Source organism: Phyllobates terribilis, unplaced genomic scaffold (assembly GCF_046119375.1).
Source record: "Phyllobates terribilis strain yellow unplaced genomic scaffold, ASM4611937v1 Scaffold_2__4_contigs__length_985480577, whole genome shotgun sequence".
Lineage (NCBI taxonomy): Eukaryota > Metazoa > Chordata > Amphibia > Anura > Dendrobatidae > Phyllobates > Phyllobates terribilis.
The window spans coordinates 113,572,872-113,591,866 of NW_027362762.1; the positions used below are offsets into that span (position 1 = coordinate 113,572,872).

The 18,995-nt window shown below is 40.3% G+C and overlaps 1 protein-coding gene across 8 annotated transcripts in view; it reads left to right on the forward strand.

Moving 5' to 3' along the window:
- The window catches only part of FRY (FRY microtubule binding protein), a 444,805-nt gene that overhangs the window by 268,938 nt on the left and 156,872 nt on the right, over nucleotides 1–18,995 (forward strand). For all 8 annotated transcript variants that reach the window (XM_073662506.1, XM_073662507.1, XM_073662508.1 and 5 more), the window contains 2 exons: nucleotides 1,812–2,011; nucleotides 15,533–15,586. In XM_073662506.1, the coding sequence (XP_073518607.1) occupies nucleotides 1,892–2,011; nucleotides 15,533–15,586 (174 nt within the window). In that variant the 5' untranslated portion in view covers nucleotides 1,812–1,891. The remainder of the gene's footprint in view (nucleotides 1–1,811; nucleotides 2,012–15,532; nucleotides 15,587–18,995) is intronic.

Sequence of the window (18,995 nt, forward strand, 5' to 3'; positions counted from 1 at the left end):
TTGTATATAGAATGTTTGAGGTACCAACATTGTATTTTATAACTAATTTCGATTCTTTTTTTTTAATGGCTGATAATATGGACATTCTTTGGTCGAACCTACAGATGAGAAAAGCGTTATGCTAAGTACTGAATTTAAACATCTATTAAGAATAACAGATCCATCAACAGCAACTTGTTAAAGGTTTCAAGGTGAAGAATGGAAACAAGAAATAAAAGCAATGAATCTAGAATCTATGTAATATAGCTTTACTTGATGCCTGTATGGCCAATTGTGGAGCTGTCCATCCATTAATGACATATATTTTAGAGCTTTTTCTAGGGGCAGGAACAGACGGCCATAGACTCTCTCATCTGAGAGAATTGGGCTGATTATGCAAATGACACTATGATCAAACTCTGGTCAGAGTTGGATTAGAGTGTGATACAGTTCTCTCGGATTAGGAGAAAATGGAGAAAAAAATGTCTCCATCTTCACCATTCTGTCAGTACATGAAAATCAGACTTCACTCCGATGTCATCCGAGTGAAGTCCGATGTTTTCCACGCACTCATTGGCTTGCATTACTGAGTGCTATCCGAATATTGGATCAAACTTGGGCATGCAGCGATTTATTATTTTTTTTTTTTATACCTTGGACAGTCCCTGTCCGAGGAAAATATTGGACATGTGCTCGGTGCCATACACTAATATTGGTCCAAGTGCAATCCGATTTTTTTTCTCGGATCATCTGAGAATACCCCCGAAGACCACAGGCCATTATCCTAAGATTATCAGAAACTTAAGTAAGACTTTTCTAGAGCTATAAATGGCTTTTCCTTAACCAGCTTTTCACTTTCTCTTGCTCATTTCTGCAGAGTTTATTTCATAACTAGACGCTGAAGTGTACAGTAGTTTTGCAATCTGGAGTTTTTGGAAGTGTCTGTGTAGTGAGGTTTAGATTGTCTTCTACTTTTGGATATGTGATTATGTACAAGTTGTGCGTGTACTGTATCTGGCTAGTAAGATAAATTATGGGAAAGTGGTGAAATGGTTTAAGTAAAAATGAAGAAATTAAATGATTTGATGAGGTCCTGACAATTGTGTAATTCTGCAACAAGGAATAACACTGTTTCTGGCCATTTAAATGACTTGTATTCTGTATTTTTCACCAGTTTTCCCCTCTGCAACGCTTATCTATAATAGCTTCTCAACTCTGTACACAGGAAATAAAGAATCCCTCATGTCTCCATCTCTATTTAGTGCATGTTCAGGAGCTGCACCAAAATGGAGGACACAAAACCGTAGTACTGAGCATTGCGGCTGTGAATCCTGCACCTGGATGAAATAAAACGCTTACTTGAAAGCTGCAGAGCTTTTTAATTTTCTGACTGATCTTTTTGATTTTCTGACTCTGATCTACCTTTATAATACTGTTTCAGTAGACTTCTGTAATCTGGTCTCCTAGTGTGCTGGCAGTCCATTTTGTCTTGAGCAAAACAGCTGTTTTCAGAATGAATGGTTCAATAGACGAGGAGGAGGAAAACCAATGGCTCATAAATAAAGAAAATGACAAAATTCTCTGATAAGCTAGATCACAATGTATCTTACACTAACTTGCATTTTTGATTTATGGAAAGTTTTATTTTAAAGATAGTGACCAATTTCACAGCAAACCAGAGAATCAGTTGGGTAGAAGATTGGTATTAATGAATGCTGATGTATAAATTTGGATTAAAAACTGGAGCTTCCCTTAAAATCTAGAATTTTAGAAATGTTTGAAATTTTGTGCAAATTCAGAACTTAATGTGTTTTTATTTATTTGTATTTTAGCTTCTCCGGTGGGTAACGGATATATAAAACCACAAGTACAACCAGTATCCAGCACACAAAGAGATAAAGGACCACCAACCATGTTGCCCATCAACATTGACCCAGAGAGTAAACCTGGAGAATATATTCTCAAGAGCTTGTTTGCAAATTTTACTACACAAGCGGAGCGCAAGATTCGCATCATAATGGCCGAACCCCTGGTGAGTAAGCTAGAAAAGTTGCAAGACAAGATCATTCTAAATGTTATTTTTTTTTTACCAAATTTTATATAATTTAATTTGAAGTGTTGAATAAGTTAAGATGGGAAAGTATCCATAATTGTGAAAACTGTTATTTATTATGTACAGATTATATATTTTGCATAGTAACCAAAGTTGAAAAATAGACATGGCCCATCAAGTTCAACCTTTCTTGATTAATTCCATATTATATATCACTAGATTTATTTAAATCCCACAATGCCATTTGTTGTGAGAAAAGCATCCAGTCTTTTTTTTAAATGTGGATATAGTTTCTGCCATTATTACCTCTTGTGGTCGGGCATTCCACAGTCTGACTGCTCTGACTGTAAAGAACCCTTTCCTATTTAGGTGCCGAAATCGCCTTTCATCCACACGTAATGAGTGCCCCCTGGTCCTTTTGTTAGGTGTTTTGATGGAATTAATCATGTGCCAGTCCCGTGTATTGGCCACCCACGTATTTATATATGGAAATTAGATCACCACTTAAAGGGAATCAGACAGTAGGTTTTTGCTACTTCATCTGAGAGCAGCATAATGTAGAGAAAGAGACCCTGATTCCAGCGATGTATCACTTGCTTTACTGGGTGCAGCAGTTGTGACACTGTCAGAGTTTTTAGTTGTAGCATGTAGCAGAGCTCAGAAAGCTAACCCCACATACAGCACAGCTATCTGTGTACATGTTTTATTTACAATAAGCTTCTAATCAGTGTTGGAGGCGCGGTCGGACCAGGGCTCATGCCAGTTGTTGTCCTGGCAGTGATAATCTCCTGGTGATAAAACATTTATTGTATTGAAACAGCCTAGTAAGTTATACATCCCTGAAATCAGGCTCTCAGCCTTTACCTCATTCTGCCCTCAGATTACATAGCAAAAACCTGCTGACAAATTCCCTTTAACATATTTTTTTTCTAAGCTAAACAAGCCTGACTTTTCTAACCTCTCGTTATAAAACAGACTCTTCTATCCTGTTAATAATCTAGTTGCCCTACTTTGAACACTTTCCAGCTTTTTAATATCCCTTTTAGAATGTGGAGCTCAATACTGAATCCCATATTGAAGATGTGGAACTACAAGTGATTTATAGAGGGGTAATAGTACTTTGGCATCATGAAAATTTATCTTTTTATCCTGTTTGTTTTTGCATCTGCTGCTTGACATTGAGTGCCGCTGCTCAGCTTACTTGTAACCAGAATACCCAAATCCTTCTCCTGTTCTATAGTCCGAGTACCACCGCGGCCACAACCAGAAGATGGAGCAGCTCTGCAATCGAGCAGTTCCGGCCGGTGACGACATAGAGAACAGCTGATCGGCGGGGGTGCTGGGTGTCGGTCCCCAGCCGATCAGGCATTGATGACCTATCCTAGGTCATAGGTCATCAATGAAAAAGTAGTGGACAACCTCTTTAAACTTCATCTGACATTTTTTTTTCTAATTAGGTTTTGAATATTGTAGACTTGAGCGGCATTTTTATTATCCTACAAAGATTAGTGTCACCAACAAAGAATAACACACGAGGAGAGGGATACAACTTTGCACTGATTGTGTGCAGATCAGTCCAATTACTTTCCCGGAGCTGATCTGTAATACACAGCCTAGCTCTTCTCGGGTGAGACGCGGCGCCTCTTCTCGGGTGAGACGCGGCGCCTCTTCTCGGGTGAGACGCGGCGCCTCTTCTCGGGTGAGACGCGGCGCCTCTTCTCGGGTGAGACGCGGCGCCTCTTCTCGGGTGAGACGCGGCGCCTCTTCTCGGGTGAGACGCGGCGCCTCTTCTCGGGTGAGACGCGGCGCCTCTTCTCGGGTGAGACGCGGCGCCTCTTCTCGGGTGAGACGCGGCGCCTCTTCTCGGGTGAGACGCGGCGCCTCTTCTCGGGTGAGACGCGGCGCCTCTTCTCGGGTGAGACGCGGCGCCTCTTCTCGGGTGAGACGCGGCGCCTCTTCTCGGGTGAGACGCGGCGCCTCTTTATGAATTTTATATTTAAAGTGTGAAATGAAGTTGAAAACAAATTAAAATTCTTAGTAACCAGTTGGATTCCTGCTCTTCTTTCTTGAGTGCACATTGGGAAACACTTGTTTGCTAGAGCAGCTGCTCCACATTTTGATGGCATTAGTTACACAGGGACTTAGTAACTCTTTGCACAGAATTCAATGCTTTGGTGGATAAGGAGTGTGCTTCACTTGATGTGATTCTGCATTTTATATATATATATTGATGAGAACGACCTCTGTGTCTGTGCAGTTTGCGTCCAGCCTCGGTCTGTTATCAGATTTTTCCTGACGTTGACAAAATGCATTACTCAGCATTCTGCTGTTGTATTTGGTGTCTTGCCCAATCTATTTTTACGTGATGGGATCTTTACAACTTCCTGAGCGACTGTCACCTCCCTCCACAGACACATCTGTTCTTCCATCCTGTAATTTATGCAGAACAGTAGTTAATGATTGCTCTTTTTGTCAACATGAGCCCACATTTACATGAATCCATACTTGTATGCCATAAATCCTAATAATTTAATTTAGTTGTTGACTGTATCTATGCTAATACTGAATAGAATAGTGAAGCATTAAAAGTAAATTTAAAGAAATATCCCAAAATGCTTCTAAATTGTTTTGAGTCTGACAGAACTTTATTTGGTTTGACCACTGTTTTCTATGATCTCCGGTTACCCATAGATTTCCTGTTGTGCTTAGTACCCAGGGCCTGTTATAATCTTCTCCGTTCTAGTAATAATGGAAGCCATGTCATTAGTCTGAGCATAAAGGGATATTCCCAAAATAGTACATTTTTCCCTATCCATAGCAATCAGACTCCAAGAGATTCCAAAATCAGGACTCTAGAACCTGGAAACCAAGCTCCGCAGAGCCCCATCTTGAATGGAGTAGAAGTGTGCATGGTTGACCTCTGCTTCATTCATTGTCTATGGGTTTCCCGGAGAACGCCTAGAGCAGCGCTCGATGCAAAATGGAGCTCGGCAGCTGGGTTCTTCATCAGAAACCTCGGGATCACTGAGGGCTCCAGAGGTCAGATCCAACTGATCAGTAAGTTATCCCTTATTCTATGGACAGAGGATAACCTTTTTGTGGAATATGCCTTGAAGGTACCATCATAATTGTTGACCAACAATGGAGGATTGATTCAACTGATGATACATGTACTTTTAATGAGAAGAGTTGAGCAAGTTCCCGCTAGGCACTGCTTTCTTTCCAGAGAACGAAACGATCAGACATTGATATTGAACAATCATAATCCTACTTCTTCCTGATGACATGTCTGTGGAGAGTTGGGAAGCCCTCATACATATTTAGATAGTTGGCTGGATCTTCTGAAATCTGTTCGTTTAGTCGACTTTTGCCTAATGTGTATGGGGGCCCTTAAACTATAAAGTATCTTCAACTGGTTAGGCGCTGATATTTGTTGGCAGCCAAGACTTGGTATGGACCATGCTATGTGTGTGTCCCAATGTGACACAACAGGCTAAAAAGCTTTTAGGTGATGGCAGCTTGACTTGGCACATCATTGTGTGATGATCATTCTGATGTGCCTGGGGGTATACATACCATAGAAGCAGCTTATACAACCTGGAGAGAGAGGACCTAGCCCTTGTTCCTGTGCAGGAACCCTTGCCTCCAAAGAAAAGGAATTGATCGCCAACATAACATGATGACCTAAGCATTCCTCCAAGGATGAGAGGAACACGAAAGGAGAGGATGTAGTTCAGCTGACCCTGTAACAATATCTACACTGTGTATGGCTGGTGGTGCACGGAGGTGGGATAGGGAATTCGGTCTCATAGAACACTATAGAATGATGGGTTGATCCAGCACTTGCTTAGACGGTCCACATAAAAACTACTGTTACAAGTAATCCATCAATGTATATTCTAAAAATTCAGATGAAAAATCTTTTTCAGGGGGTGTTGCGCGTTTCAAATCAAAACTCCTGAGTCCTTAGTCATAACTAATCTAAAACCCACGACCTGGGGTTCACAGTGTGTAACAGCCTCCCACCAACCCCCACCCCACCCCCCAAAAAAAAGACATATGTTTCATCCTCAGGCTGTGTGCCCACGTAGCATTTTTCAAGCGTATATGCTGCGGAATTTCCGCAGCGTAAACGCTTGAAAAACGCATGTATATCCGCACCCCATGGTCCCAATGGGATTCCGCAAGTTCTATGCACATGCTGCGGATTTTTCCGCAGCGTTTATGCCGCGTTCAAAAATCCGCAGCATGTCATTTAATTTTGCGTTTCCGCAAGCGGAATTGCCTTAGTCCAATGCATAAAAAACGCAAGGCAATTCCGCATGTGGAAAACGCGTGATAAACGCTCGAAAAATGCGCGATAAACGCGTGCGGAATTCCGCATGCGTTTTTCCGGGAGAGGACTTGCAATTATGCAGCGGAAATTTTCTGCTTCATAAATGCAACGTGGGCACATAGCCTAATTGTTTGGAATATGCACTGATGGATTACTTTTATCTTTTTTGAATAGATGTTATGTTTTGTTTTCTTTTGTGGATTGTCTGGCGAGTGTTGGATCAAGCCTTTTCTTTCTAACACATTCCTTTAGGGTTTGTTAAAAAAAAAATTAAAAAATCATCCCTTGTACCTTGTTAGATCTTCATCTTGTATGGTTTAGCCTTAATGAGTATATAATTTATGGAGCTTTTAATATTTAACTTCATAAATCTTTTATGTAGAAATGGAATATTTTATATTTGATGTCTCTGCCATGGAGAGCAAGTAAAATACTTTTTCTAGGGAATTAGCATTTCATAATCTTTCTAATCATTGGTGAATGGCGAGCTATTCTGAGCGGTCTGCTCCCTGCAGATAACTCATTTTCCAGCACATATTCAATAGGCTTTGTTACAATATAGGAAGCCCATATTATTCTTATCATGGTATCTGCGAAGTTCCTAAAGTGAACCAGACCCTATAGTGTCCTCGGTATGCAAAAGGTTTACTATAGTTTTAGATGCGGAATTGGCATTAACTGAAAAAAATCTAGGATCTCTAGACAAGCAGGGCTGTCCATTTACATTGGTACTAAAAAAAATAAATGCCCCCATACAGTGCTCAAGTAACACCAACATACTACGACCATATAACTCCATTGTAAACTAATAGCAGTGTTATACAATGTCTAAATTATAAGCTATAAAATAAATGCAATTTATTGTGGTCACAGGGTGCTGGGTCCACCTGTGCTACTGCTCAGTCTCACTCCGCTGAGGTAGACGAGGTGCGGTATAATAATTCACACACATGTGAGTAGGGACATGGAAGGGCTCAACCACCCTCATTAATATTGTTGGCACCTCTACTTATACCTTTTTATACCCTTATTACACTGTGTTCCAAATTATTATGCAAATAATATTTTCTCAGATTTTCCCAAATTACCTATATGAATTGCAGTCATTGTAATTTTCCAGTCAAATAACTATTAGAGTACAATTGAAAGGTTTTTGTACAAACTGCCTATGATAACAGTATATTTTTTCAAAAATAAAACACTCAAACGGCACTCAAAATGCATGTTCCAAATTATTATGCACAGCAGAGTTTTCAACCTTTTCATTTTAATAAAGAACAAAAAAATGGTAATTTTTGAAATTATAAGCATTAGCAGGTTATTACAAACTGAAATCAAACAGTTTTCAACTCAAAACTTTATTCTAGGTGATGTTACATTTGCACATAGGACCCCTTGTTCGAAAGGAGCTTCTGAACTCTCTCGTCCATTGAATTTGTCAGGTTTTGGATGGTTTCTGCTTCAATTGTTTTGCATGAGGACAGAATACCCTCCCAGAGCTGTTGCTTAGATGTGAACTGCCTCCCGCCATCATAGACACTCCTTTTGATGATGCTCCAGAGGTTCTCAATGGGGTTGAGGTCAGGGGAGCATGGGTGCCACACCATAAGTTTGTCCCCTTTTATGCCCATAGCAGCCAGAGATGCAGATGTGTTATGTGCAGCATGAGACGGGGCATTATCATGCATGAAAATGATCTTGCTGCGGAATGCACGGTTCTTCTTCTTGAACCATGGCAGGAAGTGCTGTTTGAGAAACTGAACATACATTATGGAGTTCATCTTTACCCCTTCAGGGATCCTAAAGGTGCCGACAATCTCTCTCTCCCCATGATTCCAGCCCAAAACATTACTCTACCTCCTCCTTGTTGGCGCCGTAGCCGTGTTTGCATGGGGTGTCCATCAACCAGCCATCCACCACTCCATCCATCTGGACCATCGGGCGTTGCACGGCACTCATCGGTGAACAAAACAGTTTTAAAGTCAGTCTTCCTGTATTGTTTGGCCCACTGGAGCCATTTCTGCTTGTGTGCAGTGGATAGAGGAGGTCGACAGGATGGCTTACGCACAGTTGCAAACCTCTGAAGGACCCTGCATCTTGTTGTTCGGGGGATGTTGGAGGCACCAGCAGCTTCAAAAACTTGTCTGATGCTATGACAAGGCTTTTTTGCCGCTGCTCTTTTAACCTGACGTAATTGCCTGTAGGAAAGAGTCCTCAATTTTCCCTTATCAGCACGCACACGTGTGTACTGTGAATCAGCTACATACTTCTTGATTGTGCGATGATCAGGATGAAGTGTCTTGGCAATGTTGATTGTAGTCATGCCTTGACCTAAACACTCCACAATTTGTTGCTTCTCAGCAGCCGACACATCCTTTTTCTTTCCCATTTTGGCAGAAAATGTAGGCTGCTTAATAATGTGGGACAGCCTTCTTAAGTAGTCTTGCCTTTCATTGGACACACCTGCCAAACTAATTAGTACAGGTGTCTGCAATTGCTTACAGTGATATAAAGAGCCCTGACACACATCACCATCAATGAGTTTAACTGACAAACAAAAAAATTCTTACCTTATCACTCCTAAACACTTTTTGCATAATAATTTGGAACACAGTGTATATTTGAATGAACCATGTTGTTATCTCATGTTTTCACCTTATTATATTTTGTCACTTTATTTTTAGATCAATCCCTGACTTGCTACCTATTTACTCTGTGACAGCTACCAAGGTGTGAGCTAATTTTTCTGTTCAGGTGTCACTATGCATTACTTTGTTGTTTTGGGGGTTCATTTGTCCTCATTGGCTCACCGGTTATAGGAAGTTTCGCCCCCAGCAGTTCACCCCCAGGTACATTTTGCCCCCGCACGTTTCGCCCCCCGGACGGGGGCGATATGTGCAGGGGTGAGATGTGCGGGGGCAAAACATCCTGGGGGCCAAATGCTGGGGACGAAATGTGCAGGGGTGAAATGTACCCGGGGGCGAACTGCTGGGCGCGAAACATCCAATTTCCGGCTCACCAACCCCTTCTTTTTTGTTTGTTGCTTATTTTAATAATTATTTAATAGTTTAAAAGTTTTTATTTTTTTACCCATTTACTTCAGTCCTTGCGCTTTCTTTTTTCCCCTTGGTTTTGGAGTTGATTGGTGCTTTTGGGACATTTATTTTGGTCAGGGTTGCAATCCCTATGTCATGTATAGATCTTCTGTCATAGTGCTGTAAGTGTGGCTCTGGGGACTGGTGTGAGCAGGTCTGCAGGGCAGGGATACCATCAATGCCAGGTGCTTTGTTTGGCAACTGCGTCAGCGCCCAAATCACTTCACATTCCAATAGATCTGATTTTGGTTCTTCTGTCCCTGTGCTTCTTATGATGGTCAGTGTTGGCGCAGGCATGTCGTTTTTTTGTGTATTTTTTCATCTCTACATGATGTCCTGTTGGTTGCTAACTTCATTGCTATAATGGTCCTTGATGGTTTCTTGATGCTCTAAGAAAGGCTTCTCCACTTGTTTCAGTTCATTGATTAGTTGATAACAAACATCAAGGCCCCCATACAGATAAATATATAGATAAATGTTACCTGAAACTGCTTATCTTGCGGGTTGGGTTGATTGGTCGACAATCACATATAATAAATATAATATATATTATAACAGTGGTGTGAAAAGTGTTTGTCCCCTTCCTGATTTTTTATTCTTTTACTTGTTTGTCACACTTAAATGTCTCAGATCACAAAACAAATTTAAATATTAGACAAAGATAAGACAAGTAAACACAAAATGCAGTTTTTAAATGAAGGTCTTTAATATTAAGGGAAAAATAAATCCAAACCTACAAGGCCCTGGGTGGAAAAAGTGATTGCCCCCTAAACCTAATAACTGGTTGGGCCACCCTTAGCAGCAACAACTGCAATCAAGCGTTTGCGATAACTGGCAATGAGTCTTTTACAAAGCTCTGGAGGAATTTTGGCCACTCATCTTTACAAAATTATTGTAATTCCGCCACATTGGAGGGTTTCCGAGCATGAACCGACTTTTTAAGGTCATGCCACAGCATCTCAATCGGATTAAGGTCAGGACTTTGAATGATTTAAGAAAAACAAAATTAAGACTTCAGAGTGGCCTAGTCAGAGGTGGACTTGCTGGTGTGTTTTGGATCATTGTCCTGCAGCAGAACCAAAGTGCACTTCAGCTTGAGGTCACGAACAGATGGCCGGACATTCTCCTTCAGGATTTTTTCTTGACAGCAGAATTCATAGTTCCATTTACCACAGCAAGTCTTCCTGGTCCTAAAGCAGCACCAGTCCATCACACTACCACCACCATATTTTAGTGTTGGTATGCTGTGTTACTTCTACGCCAGATGTAATGGGACATGCACCTTCCAAAAAGTTCAACTTTTGTCTCGTCAATCCACAGAGTATTCTCCCAAAAGTCTTGGCGGTCATCAATTTGTTTTCTTGCAAAACTGAGACGAGCCTTTATGTTCTTTTTAATCAGCATTAGTTTTAGTCTTCGAACTCTGCCATGCATGCCATTTTTTTCCCAGTCTCTTGCTTATGGTGGAGTCATGAACACTGACCTTAACTGAGACAAGTGAGGCCTACATTTCTTTGGATGTTGTTGTGGGGTCTTTTGTAACCTCTTGGATGAGTCGTCGCTGCGCTCTTGGGATCATTTTGGTCGGCCGGCCACACCTGGGAAGGTTCACCACTGTTCCATGTTTTCGCCATTTGTGGATAATGGCTCTCACTGTGGTTCGCTGGAGTCCCAAAGCTTTAGAAATGGCTTTATAGCCTTTTCCGGACTGATAGATCTCAATTGCTTTGTTTCTCATCTTTTCCTGAATTTCTTTGGATCGCTTCATGATGTTTAGCTTTTGAGGATCTTTTGGTCTACTTCACTTTGTCAGGCAGGACCTATTTAAGTAATTTCTTGACCGAAAACGGGTGTGGCAGTAATCAGGCCTGTGTGTGGGTAGGGAAATTGAACTCCGCTTCTCAAAGATGTGAAGATGTGGTAAACCACAGTTAATTTATGTTTTTTGGGGGAGCAACCACTTTTTCACGCAGGGCCCTGTAGGTTTAGATTTCTTTTTCCCTGAATAATAAAAACGTTATTTAAAAACTGCATTTTTTGTTTACCTGTGTCATCTGTGACTTATTATGTAAATTTTAATTTGTGATCTGAAACTTTTAAGGTGTGACAAACATGCAAAAGAATAAGAAATCCGGCAGTGGGCAAACACTTAAACACCACTGCATATGATATACTGTATCATGCTGGCTTCCCATCTGACTAAATGTTTACTGTCATAAGATCTCAAAAAAGGATGCTTCCTTCTTTTTTTTTTTTTTTTATACAGAAACAGCACCACTCTGCTCCATAGGCATGGTCTGGTATTGCTGCTCAGCCTCATTCAATTGAACAAGACTGAGCTGCCATATTTATATACACCACATGGTCAAGACAAAACATACTTTTCTAACACCTGAAATAAAGTTATATATACACCTATATACATACAGCTGGTGAAATAAGTATTGAACATGTCACCAATTTTCTGAGTAAATCTATTTCTAAAGGTGCTATTGACATGAAATTCTCACCCAACAACCCAACCAATCCACACAGGCAAAGAAATCAAACCATAGATGTCCACACCTTTAAGTTATGTGTAATAATGAGAAATGACCGGAAAAAAAGTATTGAACACCTGAAGAAAGATTTCAGCTGTTGTCATGACTTTCCATGGCTTTTTGCACCTCTCTATCAGTAATTAGAAAGCAATCCTGCCACTTAGTGAAAAATATCAGTTGGTTTAACTGATGGCTTATAAAAAGGTGTCTCATTACCAAGGTGCCACACAAGAAACCTCTCATGATCGGTAAAACCTGTGAGCTGTCTCAAGATCTTCACAACCTTATTGTTGCAAAACATACTGATGGCATTGGTTACAGAAGAAATTCTAAATTACTGAAGGTTCTAGTGAGCACTGTTGAGACCATAATCTGGAAGTGGAAAGAACATAATTTCACCATAAACCTGCCACAACCAGGTGTTCCCTCAAGATTTCAGAAAGAGTGAAAATAATTATCAGAAGACTTGTCAAAGAGCCATAAGTAGAGCTACAGAAATACCTGGAATCAGGAAGTACAGTTGTTTCAAAGAAAACAATAAGTAATGCACTCAACCTCCATGGCTTTTGTGCATGCTCACCATGCAAGACAACAATGCTCAACAAAGAGATAGTTCAAGCGCATTTAAAGTTTGCTCAACATCATTAGACAAGCCTGTGAAATACTGGGAGAATATAGTCTGGTCAGAAGAGACCAAAATTGAATTCTTTGGATGCCATAGTACACACTATGTTTGGAGGTCAAAAGGCACTGCCAAAACAACATACCAACAGTGAAGTTTGGAGGTGAGGACATAATGGTGTGGTGCTGTTTTTCAGCATATGGCACTAGCAAATTTCATATAATGAAGTAAGGATTAATGGACAAATGTCCCGAGTCATTCTTGGTAAAAATCTGCTGCAAACTTATCCGGATGATGAAGATGAAACAACGGTGGATATTTCAGGAAGACAATCCCCAAATACACAGCCAAGGAAATGCTCAATTGATTTCAGCCGCTGTGTGTGTATATAATTAATTTCCACTGAACTTTACAGACATTATCTTCGCTGTCCCCATTGGGGCTCACAATCTAAATTGCATATTAGTTTGTCTTGGAAGTGTGGGAGGAAACCGGAGAACTGAGGAAACCCAAGCAAAAAAACAGAACGCCGGTGCGTCACAGAAACATTGCTATTCTCTTAACCACTGATCGACCATGCTGCTGTGTGTATATTTACATGCACACTCGTATACATTGTATATATAATATATCTAATTTTGTTTTTTGGCCTGCAAAATTAGAAACAAAAGTATAATTGCACTTTTTTTTTTTTTTTTAAGAAAACTTTTGACAACTCATAAGACTTTCTACTGAGCCTGTCTTCAGTCCGGGAGGCGAGCCCTTTGGTTGAGTGCTCCTGCTCCTTGCATTTTTTTTTCAGCAATTGGTGGGAGTCTCAGCAAATGGACCCCCACTGATCAAAACTTCTTACATGTCTCTATGAGAATGGAGTTACTCATAAATCAAATCTGGGAATTATCAAGAAGTATCTATAAATGTTAATGAAAACTCCTACAAAGGTCAGAGAAAGTCAACAAAGTATGTGATGCTGTAATTCATCCCTCAGAGAGTCACCAAAATAATTCACTGTCCTGAACTCGCCTCTTACAGCTCAGGGCAGTTGGAGGTCAGTGTTTTATTAACCTCTCAAATGCCGGTGTTCTCAAGATGCTGTTCCACTGTAGAAAAAATTAGTAACCTAGAATACCGGCAGCAGAAAAAGAGCATATAGACATAGTCCATCAGCTCTATTTTATGTTATGTATATATTTTTATTGTTTTTCTTTTAGATATAATTTTATAAAACTTAATTTTTGCATTTATATAACCCACATTTTTTTTACAACTCTTCAATGTTGAATGGTAAGAAAACAAAAGTCTATGGCTAAGATCAATAATATTGTCGAAAATGCGTTAGTGTTTTTCTGTTTTGTGACTTTTCTGTTTTTACCTGAGAAAGTGTAACAATCTTCAAAATTCAAGAGAAATCTGTAGACTTTTAGGGAGTGGAATACTTTTGCAAGGCACTGTACATGCTGATGAGTAAGACATGATCTCTATAAAAGAGAGAGTGTCGGTTTTGTATAAATCATAAGGTGTTGGTTCATAACTGGATGTTTAGAAGTCAATAACAGCTTCATTAGTTGTAAATCCTCACATATTCCCAAGTCTTAATTGCAGCTGAACACATTTTGATATGCTTCGAGTCTGTTATCCACCAGAAGCTGAGGGGGGTTTATCTACTTTGGCATTTCTCCAGTGAACCGTCCTTGAGAGCTTGAAAAATGTTTGGTAGCCTACCGGCACTGGTGATATCAATGCAGCTGTTCTATATTTCATTTCTGTAGACCTGACAAGCTTTTTATCTGATTTCTTTTTAATTCTGTATTTGTATTGATTTTTTTTTGTTGCTTTTACATTTTATTTGTATGGAGTAGAAATTTACAGTAGTTCTTCCAACATCTTGCAGTTTAGACGAGATCGCAGTCATTTCATGCTCTTCTGCTCCGTTGATGAGGTTGCTTCCACAAACTTAGATTAGCCATCACATTTGTCAAATTTACTCCAGTCTATCCTTTTCATTATATGGGCTTATGATATTGATGAACAGTCCTTTGGAAAGGTCATCAGTGCGAAATTGGTGGTGGATCGTCATCCGACTCCCCAACCCAACCACATGGGTGTTTTCAGCTTTTGTGGCGGCTGTCTCTAAACGGAGACTGTGAAGTCCATCTATATCAGATCATTGGTGGTCCGAAATCTTACGTCAGCACCAAAAAGCTGTTTTCAGCTCTGGAAGAGGCCACCTGTAATCATTGAACCAATCATGAATGGCATAGCTTCGTTGGATTTACTAAACGAAACAAGCCTCATAGAGGGAACCGATTAGGCACTTCATTCTGCCTGAGCCATGGAGAGTATGAGATCCAGAAAGGTTCCCTCACTGCAGATGGCCAGTCACGTCCACAAAATGTCGAGGTGACTGGCTCCACGTGCTAGACTGCATCGCTGATCGGTGCAGAAGCTGGCATCTGCTGCTTGCATCATCGGTCAACGTGGAAAACCGCCCATGAGCACTAGCTACAATTTATTCATGTGCAGTCTGTCGCACACTGGATGAAACAAGCTCTACAGAATGAGCTGTAAGTTGTACTTTGAAGCGTTTCTGCTAAAACTTTGCTTTTGAAATGGGCCGGAGAACTGAATCCATTCACAGGCTTCCTCTGTCTTATCCGCTCTTTTAATGCCGAGTCTTTATGCTGTGGCCTAACAACGAAAAGGCATTTAAAGGTACACAGTTTTTGAGGGAACTTGTTGTGGCACTTATGTATATTTAACATAAATAAAAGATCCTTTCGTACAGTTAGATGTAAAATTTGGGGCATCTTTTTTGGCGGGGTGTACTTAATAGTACTTTCTGGTATACTTTTATAAATGTGTTACAATTTGTTAAGCTGAACATTTTTTTATATTCTGTTTTTATAGGAAAAACCATTAACAAAATCACTTCAAAGAGGAGAGGACTCCCTGTTTGACCAAGTAAGTCATACGAGAAAAATCTTTACTCTGAAGAATCGTAAAATGTGTCTCTATATGCAGAGAGCGATATATGTGTGTGTGTGTGTATATATATGTATATATATATGTATGTGTATATATATGTATGTGTATATATATATATATATATATATATATATATATATATATATATATATATATATATATATATATATATAATATGTAGGTGATGCAATGTTGAGTCTGTATTCCCCCCCCTCTCCCCCAAGGGTATTTGCACATGGTGTCAATTAGACACTAGTGCAGCCTCTGCATTTTCCCAACCACCACCACTTAAGGAAAATGTCGGTGGTCGTTTTCCAGAGGTGGCTTTGCCGTCATTCTTGTGGACTTCTCTGAAAGCAGCTCACTGATCCGAAAGCAGCCGATGGTGGGGTTTGGCGATTTTGAAAGATTTATAACAGCAGCTTGTCTGGAGCTGAGAGTTAGGGAAGTGAGCAGCTAAATGGACAAAAGCTGACTAGTATGTTGGGAGTTAACTCCTTTCCTGGAATGTTACACACTCTTCCAGGGTCTGGGCAGGCACTAGAGGCCAGGCAAATTGAGCTTTCCCTTATGAAAGATAAAAGCTGACATTGAAGGCGAATAAAAGCAAATAGAAAAAGCAAATCAATTGCAAAAATGCTTATTTTTATGCTATCTAACTAATTAAAGCAATTTAATAACTTGAAAATACTGCATTAGAAGTCATGGGGTCCTTACTAACTCTTAGAGTCAGTCAGTGTAGACTTGATTTAACAAGCATTTGCAGTAGAGAAGCCAAAGCTAGTAGTGCATCCTAGCATGAAGAATAAAAGAAAGGATTACCTAATTTATTTTTGTATATGCCCTATACAGTACTTAGCTTCCAAACAATCATCCTAAGATGTGCTGTGTGATCCTGGCCATAATGAAGTATCTAGTGGTGGAGACCAAATAAGGGATTTTATTGGGACATAGTAACTTGTAAAATCTACATTAGCCATTGAGCATATACCCAAAGTCTGTCATTTTTGGCACTTTGTTGTAGTTTTAGCTCAGCTATAATGAAAGAAGTTATTTGTTCTCCCAAATCCATTAAGTATGTTCCCCCTGTCCTCCCTCATTGCTGTTCTAGTACAGGACACGTCTCCAGTCTGGTGACTTTCAGATACGGCGACTATGAAGTAATCAGAATCACAGAGCCAACTATAATAATGCTTCTGCTTATTGAAGGAAGCTTTTATTTTTTTTTCAACAGAGCTGTTTGTGTAGGAAATTAAGAAACCTCACTGAATTAGTGATTTTACCACACACAAATTACATTCATGTAACTCACTAATTCACAGTTGTCACTCACCATGGATAAATTTCTATCTGTTTGTTCTAAATGTCAGCATAAACTAAACACACAGCCTTGTAGAGGATGTAGCTCTTATAAAAATTGCCCCTTTAGTATTTTAGGGTGCTTGGTGCACCCTTGGTGTGGCCAAGAGGCTCAGTGCACCGTTCCGCCAGTAGTTTTTCATGCCCCGCCTCTCCCACTGGTGAGTGACAGCACTGGCTTGTCTGAGCTTACTCTACAGACAGTACTTGCTCCAGGCAATACAGTGCAGTCATCGCTGCCTGAAGAAGGGGCATGTCCCTGAAACGTTGCATCAAGATGGCGCATTGTATTACACTCTGAAAATTCTTCCTGCTACCTCCATCTTCATTATTCTTTGATGTATCATGTTCGAAAGGAATGAGGATCTTCTATAGGACTCAGTCATTGTTACCCAATAGGGTTGAATATTTTGTTTTCTGCTTCTGCACTTCACAGTATTGTTTTTTTTTTATTATTGGAATATGGCTATAAAAATACATTGAAGAAAAATGTTTTTTTGCTTTCTTTTTTTGAAGCCAGCAGTGTCCATCATGAGGTTGTGAGGTGGGGGGCATGCAAAACCAGTGCGCAGAATGGTGCACTGAGCCTCTTGGCCACACCAGGGGTGCACTGGGCACATTAATTGGCATATTTGATTAAACTTCAGTTTCTGCAGGATGGAGGTAGGTTAAAACACTTAGGCCACGTGCACACGTTCAATATTTGGTCAGTATTTGTACATCTGTATTTGCAAGCCGGATCCCAGAGTAGGTGAAAAAATGCAGCACATGTTTTATATTATACTTTTCTTCGGATTGTTGTATTCCTGGTTTTGACATACAAATACTGATGTAAAATACTGACCAAATACTGAATGTGTGATCATGGCTTAAAGGTGCTATTTTTATAGGGGCCATATTGTCTGAAAGACTATGTGCTTAGTTTGTACTGTCCGTTTGGGCTGACATACTCCTTTTAAGTTACACCACAGGAAGTAAGCTCTTTTATAGACATAAGTAGAGAATAACCCAAGCTACTTGTGCTGCACCTGTAGCTGGAATGCACCTTCTTATTCAGACTATCGTCTAATACTCACTTTTTCTAGTGATATTTATCACCCTACCGTTGTCTTTCCCCCATGAAAATCAAAGAATTGGATATCCCAAGGAGTACTTGAGAGCTCTGTATACTCATCGTCTAATACTCCCCCCTCTGGAGTCTTCACCTTTTATCAGCGCTGCTCCGGTTATCCGCCACCATCTTGTGACCGAAACTTCTACCTGGCCGGAAGTCAGAAACGACATCACAAGTTCTCAATGCAAGTCAGAACGACTATATTATGTCAAAGGCTGTTTCCCTGCCTGTGCACCTCGTATGCTGAGCCCACATCTTTCCCGGCAATTAATGTCTGATTTTATTAGCCATCAAGTGCCTTTAACAGCCTCGGGCGCAGCTGTGCTCTGCCTGTGGCAGTTACCCTGTTGGATCCCATTGTCCATCACGGACAGTGGGATTTAACATGCACCAGCCCGAAGCGCGTCATTAATACCGCCCATCGACGCCCATGGCATGTGATTGTGCAGCTCCAATGGGTTGTCATGACAGCCGTGGGTTTGCTTATGACCCCCATGGCTGTCATTGTGAATCTCCTGTGAACGTCGTCCCGTGGCCGACGTTCATAGGAGATTTGTGATTTCTGCTATACGGAAGCACTGCTATGTGTAGCACAGGCGATCGGACGATCACAGCCTCAAGTCTCCTAAAGGGACTATTGAAGTCACTAAAAAGTGTGAAAAAAAGTTTTTTAAAATATGGAAAAAAAAAAAAAAATAAACGTTTAAATCAGCCCCCTTTTGCTCCATTAAAAATAAAACAATTAAAAATTACACATATTTGGCACCGCTGCTTTCAAAAATGTCCTATCTATCAAAGTTTAGAAACAATTAATGTGATCGGTGTAATGAAAAAAAAAATCAATATGCCGGAATTTAGGTTTTTTTTGGCCGCAGCAACATTGCAATAAAATGCAATAAGAGGCGATCAAAA